The sequence below is a fragment of the Equus asinus genome, chromosome 21 (assembly GCF_041296235.1).
Source record: "Equus asinus isolate D_3611 breed Donkey chromosome 21, EquAss-T2T_v2, whole genome shotgun sequence".
Classification (NCBI taxonomy): Eukaryota; Metazoa; Chordata; class Mammalia; order Perissodactyla; family Equidae; genus Equus; species Equus asinus.
Window position 1 is genome coordinate 88,077,137 of NC_091810.1, and position 12,178 is coordinate 88,089,314.

General features: G+C 35.7%; 1 protein-coding gene across 2 annotated transcripts in view; it reads right to left on the bottom strand.

Moving 5' to 3' along the window:
* Positions 1-12,178, bottom strand: part of ATR (ATR serine/threonine kinase) — a 108,694-nt gene that overhangs the window by 17,720 nt on the left and 78,796 nt on the right. For both annotated transcript variants that reach the window (XR_011496619.1, XM_070493461.1), the window contains exons 34-39: positions 11,999-12,158; positions 9,918-10,097; positions 5,403-5,545; positions 2,363-2,460; positions 1,585-1,817; positions 253-387 (exon numbers count right to left, since the gene is read on the bottom strand). Coding sequence is in view for 1 of the 2 variants with exons in the window: in XM_070493461.1 (XP_070349562.1) it covers positions 253-387; positions 1,585-1,817; positions 2,363-2,460; positions 5,403-5,545; positions 9,918-10,097; positions 11,999-12,158 (949 nt within the window). In the remaining variant the exon portion in view is untranslated. The remainder of the gene's footprint in view (positions 1-252; positions 388-1,584; positions 1,818-2,362; positions 2,461-5,402; positions 5,546-9,917; positions 10,098-11,998; positions 12,159-12,178) is intronic.

Here is a 12,178-nt window from a genome sequence, read left to right on the forward strand (position 1 = left end):
AAGAAAAACTTTTAGAAATTTAGAGGATTTCAGAGAGGGACGTATGTTAGAAATTTAAAAAATAGGTTTATTAAGATAAACTGCACATATTTAAAGGATACAATTTGATAACTTTTGATATACATGTATACCAACATATGTTAGAATTTTATTTTCATTAATCAAATGAAAGAAAACCAGCTAAAATCATATAGAAGTTTTGTATAAAATTATCCAACACTGGTCTATAAGTAGTAAGATTTACGAGAGTACCGGTTTATTGCACAATTCTAGAAGCTTATCTGTTAGGCGAGTTGCATCTCCAACAAACTTTTCTAAGGATTTCTTCATATGAATAGCTTTGTTTAGAATTTCCTTGCATCTGTTCACACGCATGGGATAAGAAGACTGTCACAAAAAAAAGTTAAATGGAATTTTATACAAGATTTTTAAGAGACAACAAAACTTTTGATTGACAAAAATCAACTTAAGTATTCATGACGAGAGTTTACACTGATACAAATATTCTAGAAATCAATTTGGCAATACTACCAATAGTCATAAAAATGCTGCTATCCTATGATCTGATGAATTCCCCTCTTAGGATTCACCCTGAAGAAATCATCAGAAATGAGAATATAGATGTGTCTAGATGTATTACAACAGCAAAGAAATGGAAAGAACCTTAATGAACAGCAATAGTTAAATAAATTTTAGATGGCTAACTACTATAAAATTTTATATAATTATTACAATTGTGTCTTCAAGGAATATTTAATAACATGATAATCTTAAGCGGAAAATATGAAATTACATGTCTGTGTAATCCAAATTAGGGTTAAAATATGCATAGAACAGAAACGTACAAAAATATATCAAAGTATTAATGAATGGGGGCCAGCCTGGTGGCATATCAGTTAAGTTCGCACGCTCCACTTCAGCAGCCTGGGGTTCGCCAGTTCAGATCTCAGGCGCGGACCCATGCACTGCCGATCAAGCCACGCTGTGACAGATGTCCCACATATAAAGTAAAGAGGAAGATGGGCATGGATCTTAGCTCAGGGCTATTCTTCCTCAACAAAAAGAGGAGGATTGGCAGTGGATGTTAGCTCAGGGCTAATCTTCCTCAAAAAAAAAAAAAAATTAATGAATAGTAGAGAGAATTTTAATCTTTTTTATATCTCTGTATATTTTCTAAATCCTCTAAAATATTTGTTAATTAAATATATTTACCAGCTTGTAAATTCCCATTAATGCAATAAGATTTTTCTAGTATTAATAGTTCAGGTACTTTGGATTAAACACTTGGAAAAAACAGGTTACTGTTTTACACCAAGCACTAACAGTTTACTAGTTTTCATAAAGAAAACCCATGCTGAATTCGTTGATCTTAAACATACTAGTCACTTCCTTTAATATGGTAAATATTTCTGAATTTTAAAAGAGACATAATGTTATAATTTCTCTTTTTTAAGTATTTAAAATTTATGTTTTGCTACACATCTAATATAAGAGTGAAACCTTGGAACTTGAATCTGCATATTAGCATTAAATTATCAATGCCATATAAAATGGAAAATGACACTGTTGCGATTAATGTATTACCTTTGACACAGCTGTCATCATCCACATTGCTTGTTGAGGATAGGCCAGAAACACTTTGGCTATAATTTCCATCAAGACAACAAAAACTTCATCATGAGAATGACATATTCGGGAGATCAATTGTGAAAAAGCAGTCAAAAACTGATATGGAGCTAAGTGATTTGTGTGCTCTGTGATAACTTTGTTTATTTTAGCTAAATCATTTCTCATTTGTACACGATCAGAGCGGCTAGCTGGAGAAAAAAAATCAAAGTTAAAAAAATAGTAAAGAACAACATAGCATATCAGTTCACTTCACAGAAGAAAAATTTTGTCCTAAAAACAGCTTTAAGATATATGTTATTCCTATTTTCAAAGCTAGATAATTTGCCAATTTGTGAAAAGACAGTTTTCTTTGTCCAAGTGGGAAAACATATTTAGGGCCATTGAGAAACTCAAGGGCTTTAAATTTTCACTAGAAACAAACAGAACAAGCCACAATCCACTGTAATTTTTATGGAAAGTTATTTGGCTTAAACTAATATCTTTCAATACATGTTAGGTTCATCAAGGAATGAGCAGATTTTCACTTATAGGCCCTGAGCTGTAACTACTTAAAAAGTCTATGTTTATACTTTCCCTTCTTCTTAACATTTAGTTTCTTGCTCACGCTTTTATAAAATTTTAATTGTCAAATTCATTCCTAGCTTTTAATGTTAGACTGTCAAGCCAAATCTGACTTTATACTCAAATTATAAACCTTCTTAGTTCCTTAAAATTATCACATACAAAATTATACCTTTTTCCCATTCGTACGCCTTAGCACCAAAATCAAGCCATAGTGATAACATTCGTGGCATAGATTGATATATAAATTGATTTCCGTACTGCAGAGATCTGCAATTACACAGAAAGATACTATTAACATACAGTAGTCCCCCCTTATCTGAGGTTTCGCTTTCCGTGGTTACAGTTACCTGAGGTCAACCGTGGTCTAAAAATATTTAATGGAAAATTCCAGAAATAAGCAATTCATAAGTTTTAAACTGCAGGCTAGTCTGAGTAGTGTGATGAAATTTCGTGCCATCCCGCTCTGTCCCAACCAGGACGTAAATCATCCCTTTGTCTGGTGTATCCATGCTGTATATGTTACCCGCCATTAGTCACTTAGTAGCCATTTGGGTTATCAGATTGACTGTCAGGGTATCACAGTGCTTGTGTTCAAGGAACCCTTATTTTACTTAATAATGGTCTCAAGGGTAAGAGTAGAGATGCTGGCAATTCAGATACGCCAAAGAGAAAGTGTGAAGTATTTCCTTTAAGTGAAAAGGTAAAGGTTCTAGAATTAATGAGAAAAAAAATTATGTTGAGGTTGCTAAGATCTATGGTAACTTTTATTAGAGTATATTGTTATAACTGTTCTATTTTATTATTAGCTATTGTTGTTAATTTCTTACTGTGCCTAACTGATAAATTAAACTTTATCATAGGTATGTGCGTATAGGAAAAAACATAGTATATATAGGATTTGGTACCATCCGCATTTTCAGGCATCTACTGGGGGGTCTTGAAACATATCCCCTGAGGATAAGAGGTGACTACAGGAGTATTCTTTTTTATGTTATATGAATTAAAATGTAAAGACTTTAAACTACTACTTGAGTAAAATACAGTTTTCTGACAAAAACTATGGTATCAGTATTTTTTCCTAGCAGCTTCAACTCCTCTCTCTCCTTTTTTTTTCTATGTTCCTCACCAAGCTCTATATTGCCTATACCAAAAATAATACAAGTTGTGACCTAGTCAGAGTCTTGTCAACACTTCTTTCAAATTGTCCTGAGGATCTGTGCCTTTACTTGCATTCCATGGCCATAAGTCTAGGTCAGGCTCAATCACTCCATTTCTGGGAAATTATAATAACTTACTCCCCCTAATTCCAGATTTCTTCCCTTCAATAAATTCCAGACTAACATTCCTAAAATTCTAACTTTACCATGATCTCCCCCTGTTCAAAAACAGGCATCAAGTACCTATAGATCAAGGCTATATGAACAACTTTGCCTGGGATTCAAATATTCACAATCTTCTTCTTTCTAACTTTCCAATCTTGGTCTCTTGCTACTCACCAGCATACAACTTTCATCAAGTCCAATTTCCTTACTATCCTCCGAACAAACCACTCAACTCTGTTTCTCTGCCAAATCTGTGAAAAATTAGTAATGTCCTCTCCTTTTTGAATTTAATTATTCTTCCAAATCCTACCTTTTCATGAGGTCTACCAGACTTCTGTAGCAATGCAGTACAAAGATGTATACTTTTGAAATCATGAAGCCAGTGGCTTGAGTTTTGACTTCAGATTTGCCCAAAATCCATGACTTCTGGACACGTTTGGTTCATTTTTGGTAGCTTGGTAGTACCAAAAAAGATCTTTCTGATATTGATACCATTTACTTTGATATCTGATCACTATGTACCATTATTGAAACGTCCTGTGTATTTACGGTTTCTCTATCTAATTGGACTGTAGCTCCTTGAAGGCAAATACTGACGCTTAATCAGTAATAACACAGTAGTTGAATCACTCAGAGGATAAGTAAGTCTCAATGGCTAAGTTTACTCCTTTAAGCATCCAAATGTTTTATTTTAAATACAGCGGATATATTCTAAAATAGCCTTACTTTCCTAAACTGTACTTTTAAAAATCTCACACTATACCTAACAGTTTTATACACATCAAGGACTCTAAATAACTCGTTTTAGAAGAAATGTATTAAATAAATTCTATATACCAATGCACATGACATATGCTAAGAATACAGAGCAAATGAAAGTTATTACTCATTTTAAAAAAGAAAACTGCATTTAATAACTGTCTTCTGCTTATGCTTTCACTTCAAAATGCTAATACACAGGGCATTCTACCTCAATAACAAGCCATTGATAATCATTAATAAAGAAAATTTAGTTTGGATTTTATAAAACTTGAATTTCATTTTCGGAAGAAATGCTTGGCCAAATCTTGCCATCCTAACACCAATGATAAACAAATATTGCTTTGATTCCTGAGAATACTGAACTGAGAAGTCAAAATACCTAACAGCAACTTTAAATAGACTTATTGCTCTGAAGTAAGTTATCCTTCACTGTAAAGCAATGGTACATGAATATGGGAAGAAGAATGAGTGGAATGTCATTATTACTTCTTAGGAATTAATAATTTGTGAAAACATAAACAGTAGGCATGAGAATATACTATTTGCCTACAGTATATATAAAATATATACTATATAAAATTGTTATATTTTACTCATATATAAATATTGTTATATTTTATATATATAAAATTGTTACATATATAAAATTGTTACATTTTACCTATTATCTAGTTTAAGAGATAAGCTCTTTCTACAAATCTAATGTTAAAACCATTTTCATACACACTACTTCTTGGCAGAATGGGCTGGAAGGAAACATTCCATTGGCAATTAAATACAACCATTAAATATATTAGATTTATGATCTTCTGGAATTCTAGGGAGGAGACTCAAACGACAAGGGTCTGGAACAGGAAGAACACGTAATTTTCATCTCACTGTATACTCTTGGTACTACTGAATTTTAAAAAAAATATATGCTTATATTACTTATTCCACTGAAATAGTTATTTTTAAAAAGGAAGAAAAAAATTGTAATAAAAAATTACATCTCATCTAAAGTGATAGGCTGAATCAGTGCTAAAGTAAAAAACATCCTGAACTTGCAAAGATTTGTGATAACAGTTCAATATCAACAGTCACCTTGACATATTTAATCAGCAAACATGCAGTTCTTACACTCACCTTCCGAAATGAAGGACTATATACCGAATGAGATCACCTTGCTTTTCCATTTTGTTGTCTGTGACCATGGGCATCAATTTGTCATAGTACTTGGCAAGGTAGAAATGCCCATCCTCCCACTCTGGCAGGAACAAGGTCACATCCTGTAAAAAAACAGGATACTCACTAAGAAAACCCCATGCTATGCTGGGAAGTGAAATACGAATAGATGACTAGGGATCAAAAGTATGAGACCCATATCTAGGCAGAGCAAAGTGAAAGGGAGACTGACTCTCTTGGATGAGAATAAATAATAGCTACTTTCTTACAAAGGCTTTTGCAGGATGGATGGTCGGTTCTGGCGGTTGTCCAGTGGACAACAGTTCATGATACTTAGCTATAGGGAAAGAAAACTCTATTTACATTGCCACTTTATATGATACATCAAAATAATTTTCAGATTGATTAAAGCATTTTATGTATGTGTGTTTATGTATGTTTTCGTTAAAAAAAAACCTCAAAGAAAGGAGACGTAATATCAAATCTCTGAAGAGGATAGGACTTTAAAAGCATAAAAATACAGTTTAAAATAATTAGATATTTTATTTTTCTCCAAGATCTCTCACAGGTTACTGCCCTCTCTCTCAACTCATTCATAATCAGGCTTCTAAAAAGAATTCTCCACCTCTCATTCATTCTTCAAACCTATTTCTTTCTGGCTTCAGTCATCACCACTCCCCTAAAGCAGCACCTTAAATCCAAGAGATATTTTCCAATTCTGAGCTCATCTGAACTCTCTTCAGCATCTGTTTCTGTTGTCCAGGCCATTTCCTCCTTGAAACCTTTCTTCCCTTGGCTTCCATGGGGTCACAATCTTTCAAAATTTTTCTTTCTGGCCCACTCCTACTCAGTCTCCTTTGTCATTTCCTCTCCCATTCCCTGCCCTTTAACTATTTGTGTGGTTTACTAATTTGTGTGTGTATGAGGAAGATTGGCCCTGAGCTAACAACTGTTCCAGTCTTCCTCTAGCTTGTGTGTGTACTGCTGCCACAGCACGGCTCGATGAGCAGTGTACAGGTCCGCACCCGAGATCCGAACCTGCAAACCCTGGGCTTAACCACTATGTCATTGGGCCTACCCCACTAATTTTGTAATAATATTATTTTAAATGTGATGGAAAAAATACATAGAATGGCTGACTGAAAAAGTTTTTTAAAAAAAATGAAGTTCCATTCTTTTTTTCTTTTTAAAGATTGGCACCTGGGCTAACAACTGTTGCCAATCTTCTTTTTTTTTTTAAGGATTGGCACCTGGGCTAACAACTGTTGCCAATCTTTTTTTTTTTTTTCCCTGCTTTATCTCCCCAAACCCCACCCTGTGCACAGTTGTATATCTTAGTTGCAGGTCCTTCTAGTTGTGGGATGTGGGACGCCGCCTCAACGTGGCCTGACAAGCGGTGCCATGTCCGCGCCCAGGATCCGAACTCTGGGCCACCGCAGCAGAGCGCTCGAACTTAACCACTCGGCCACGGAGCCGGCCCCTGAAGTTCCATTCTTATCTAATCAAGTTTGAGAACACAATTTAGACAAGGAACCTTAAATGAGATCTTGAGTTTCCTCTGAATCTAATCCTGATACCCTACAGATGCAAACCTGCCTGCGGATAGAGGAGAGAATGGCATGACTAAATGAGTAGAAGAGATGGTGGATTCACGCGCCTAAACAGCCACAGGTGTGAAGCTGGTAGTGTGCCTCTCCCATTTAGTCATAGATGCAAAGTGAATGAAGGAAAATACTAATTAAAATTTCTTTCAAAAAGATATTTTTCAATCTGGTTTTATCATCTTTCCATGTTCCTTCGTTCCTCTCTCCCTCCTTCCTTCCTTTCTGGTTTTAAAAATTTTGGAAAATAAACTTTACATACAGAAAAATATATAAATCTTATATGTACAGCTCCATCAATTACCACAAAGTGATCATACCCATACAACAACTCCAGAAACACGATCCCCCCATTCACCTTCCCAATCACTACTCCATTCCTTTTCCCCCAAAATAATCACTACTAGAGACTGAATGTTTGTGTCATTGTCCCCCTTCTCCACAAAGTTCCTATGTTGAGACCTAATCTCCAGTGTGATGGTATTTGGAGATGGGGCCTTTGGGAGGTGATTAGGTCATGAGGGTGGAGCCCTCATGAATGGGATTAGTGCCCTTGTAAAAAAAGACCCCAGAGAGCTCCCTCACCCTTTCTGCCAAGTGAGGTTATAATGAGAAGATTGCAGTCTATGAACCAGGAAGCAGACCCTCATCAGACACTGAATCCCCAAGCACCCTGATCTCGGACTTCCCAGCCTCAAGAACTGTAAGAAATAAATGTTTGTTGTTTAAGCCATGCAGAATATGGTATGTTTGTTATAGAAGCCCAAATGGACTAAGACAACCACTATCTCCAGTTCTAATACAATAATTTTGTTTCACCCATTTTTGAACTTTATATAAATGGAATCATACCACATGTATTATTTTGTATCTGGCTTTTTTCATTCAGCATTATGTTCATGAGATCAGTCCAAACTGTTGCATATAATTTTGGTTTGTTGGTTTTCATTGCTATATACAGTATTCCATTATAAAAATATGCTACAATTTATTCTATAACTGACTGACATTTGAGTTACTTCAAGTTTACAATCTACAAACAATGTTGGTATATTTATGTACATGTCCTATGGAAACATGTTGAGTATTGGTAAAGTGGCCGGGTCATAGTATTATCACCTTTAATAGAAACTGCTGGGGCCGGCCCCGTGGCTGAGTGGTTAAGTTCGAGTGCTCCGCTTTGGCAGCCCGGGGTTTTGCCAGTTCGGATCCTGGGCGTGGACATGGCACCACTCATCAGGCCATGCTGAGGTGGCATCTCACATGCTACAACTAGAAGGACCCACAACTAAAAATATACAACTATGTACTGGGGGGCTTTGGGGAGAAAAAGGAAAAAGAAAATCTTTAAAAAAAAAAGAAACTGCCAAACTGTTTTACAAAATGATTGTAGCAATTTATACTTCCAACAGCACTGTATGAGAGTCTAAATGCTCTAGAGACTTTGTAACATTTGGAATTGTCTATCTTTTAAATTTTAGCCATTCTGGTAGATATACAGTATTACCTCATAATGCTTTTAATTTTCATCTATCCCTGTCTAGTACATGGAACACGTTTTCTTTTGTCTTTTTTGGGGTCATTTATATATTTACTTCAATGAAGTCTTCTATCCAATTTTATTTTATTTAATTTTTTTAAGGAAGATCAGCCCTGAGCTAACATCTGCTGCCAATCCTCCTCTTTTTTCTGAGGAAGACTGGCCCTGAGCTAACATCCATGCCCATCTTCCTCTATTTTATATGTGGGACGCCTAAAACAGCATGGCTTGATGAGTGGTGCCATGTCTGCACCCGGGATCCGAACTAGTGGACCCCAGGCTGCCGAAGCAGAACGTGTGAACTTAACCGCTTCTCCACAGGGCCGGCCCCCTTCTATCCAATTTTAAAATTTAATTTATTTTTCTTATTGCCTTTTAAGAGTTCTTATTGACTTTTAAGAGTTCTTATCGTATTCTGGATGTAAGCCTGTTATCATTTATGTATTGCAATTATCTTGTAATCTGTGGCTTGCCTCTATATTCTTCATAGTATCTTTTGATGAACAGAACTTTAAAATTTTAATTTAGTCAAATTTATCAACCATTTCTTGTTTTTTTTAAAGACTGGCACCAGAGCTAGCATCTGTTGCCAATCTTTTTTTTCCTCTTCTTCTCCCCAAAGCCCCCCAGTACATAGTTGTATATTCTAATCGTAGGTCCTTTGAGTTCTACTATGTGGGACGCTGCCTCAGCATGGCTTGATGAGTGGTGCTAGGTCTGTGCCCAGGATCTGATCCAGCGAAACCCTGGGATGCCGAAGTAGAGCATGTGAACTTAACCACTTGGCCACAAGGCCTGCCCTCAACCACTTCTTTTAAGGTTGGTGTTTTTGGTCTGTTTAAGAAAGCCCTGACTCACCTCTTGGCTTGAACATACTCTCCTATATTATATTTTGAGAACTTTATTATTTTGCCTTTCACAGTTAGAACTACAATCTACCCCAAGTTTATTTTTGTTTATGGTGTGAAGATACTGAGAAGTATCTCTCTTATAACCCCATCTATGTAAAGTTTAATACCTAGTAACAAAGGTATACATTGTGTTTATTCAAAAATTTTCAGGCTAGGATGTGGTAAACTTTGAGGAGGAGGGTGATACGGTGGGTTGTACAGAGCTAATAATATCCTACTTGACCTGGGTGCTGGTTTCATGAGTGTATTTATGATAATTCTTCCAGCTATACATTTATGTTATGCTCACTAAATTGTCAAAAAAGTTTCCTGGCTATCTTTATACATGTGTTCTTCCACATGGCCTTTAAAATCATTTTATCCATTTTTGAAATTAAAAAAAAGAGTGAGTTTCTAACTGAAACTGCATTAAACATATACTTGCCTTATATTTTTTCATAACTGCATTGCTTTCAAAGTTGGCTGTTTCTTCCATAAATCGGCCTACTAGTAGCATAGCTCGACCATGGATTAACATGTTCTTACTCTCAGTTGGGGTTTTATTTTCAGAAAAACATAATTCAACACCCTTTTGAAGAACAATTAGTGCCTGATGAACATCACCCTAAGAGAAAAAAGGCAACAACAAGCCTTTTAATTTAAGAACTATTTCAATTTTCTGAAAAACAAATAAAATTAAGATTTAAAATTCATTAGATATTTTATGTATAAATCTATTTGTAATGTTTACCTCTCATTTCCCTCCTATGAAAGTAAAATCCTAAAAAGGAAGCAAGAGTCCATTTCACGTAGAACTCTCAAATTCATTCATTTATTTACTCATTCAATCAAAGTATACAGAGCACTGAAGATATACGTAGATGATTAGCGATCAAGAAACATGAATAAATCAAAATCTCTGGCTTAAAAAAGTTCATAGTCAAGTGATGAAATAGACTATGTAAAATAACAACACAATGTACTAAGTGCTATTAATAGAGGAATATACACGTGTTTTATGGAGGAAAGAGAAGGGAGTCACCTAAATCTACCTGAAAATACAGGAAAATGGAGGAGACCAGGAGTCAGGAAAGGTTAGCAAATGAGGAAAATCTGAATTAGGTCTTAAAAAATGAATAGAAATTTTCCTGGCAGAGAATTCAGTGAAGAACATTCTTGGTAGAAGGAATAATACTTTTAATTGGGAGAAATGCAAGTAGTTTGGTTTTAGCTGAAGCCCTAAAGGATTTGTGGCATAGTGACAAATGAAACTGAAGAGGTAGGGTAGGACTTGAGCAGAAAGGGCCTTGTGTACTTTCTAGAGTTCAGATTTAATCCTAAAGACATGAAGAATATTTTGAAGGATTTTAATGAGAAGAGCAACAAGATTCAATGTGCATTTTAGAACGATCACAGACTGCAGTAATGTACACAGAGAAGTGGTGAGACCCAAAAAAGGTTGTTAATATTGTTAGAGGCTGTAAATGCTACCAGCATCAATGAAAGCAGCAGAGAGAAGTACAAGGGAGAGGATTCAAGAGGTATTTCTAAGGTATATTTAATCTCCAATTGGATGTCAAAAGTGAGGGACAGGAAGTTTAAGATGATGCCCAGATTTGTCTTAGATGAAAGAATGTGAGAGTTCTACTTAGAAAAGTGAAGAACATGGGAGGAGAAACAGGTATTGAATATTAGATGATGAACTGCATTTTTAACATACTGAATTTAAGGTATTACAATACACAGACTAGCGCTAGCTCAGAAAATGACCGGGTACCGACGAACGCACGCTGAATGATTACTTTTACCTCCCGTCCAGGAAACATCTCCTTCCCCGTCCTTTCTCAGCCACCAAAAGTTGGTGCAATCACAGATGGCACCAACTGTAGTTGCTAAGTGTCAATTTGAGAATATGCTATGCCTATTACTAACTCTAGACTGGTGGCAAGCATGAGGAGATATGTAAGTAACAGCCATTTAAATCTGGGGCATAAGCTTTGCAAATAATTCAGATTTTAAAAAGCTCCTTTCTCATTACTGTAGCTTTAATTTGAGAATTGCTGGGGATTTTTGTTCTGATGCTAAGCCCTTCCTGCCAGGCTAGATTAGAAGTGAATCTTGACAGTAATACTGGCAAGTCCACACAAAATTAATTATCTGCCAAGTATCTAAGTAAGGATAGTGTTATACACGTTTAACAAATATTTTTGAGTGCTTACTACATGCACCCTATATACATATAGAAGGCAAAAACAAAGTAAAAATTGGTCACTTTCCTCAAAAAAAAACAATGAAGACACAAGAAAACTGAAAGTGTACTTTTGGTCTTGAAATGGAAAAATATTTGTGGTCTTCAGGATAGAGGGAACAGTTATTTTCCAGATTATGGTAGACAAATGATGAAGAAAGATGACAGAAAAAGAAGGTTCTGAATTTAGATTAGGGATTGTCTCTCAGTCAGGCCTTTGTAGGAAGTACATAATCCATGACAAAATAAATATATGATGAAATTCGCTTGGCCAGTACCTTGGACCACAGCCACTTTGCCCTTTCCACATAGAGTTCAGCAAGTCGTGATTCTCCAGCATTAAGGAGAGCATTGTAGGCTGTCTGGTGGTGACCAGCCTTTCTAGCTACTCTGGCACTCTGTAGCCAGCATTCTCCAACCATTTCATTGTAATCTGGTCTAAAGAAATGTGACAAAAC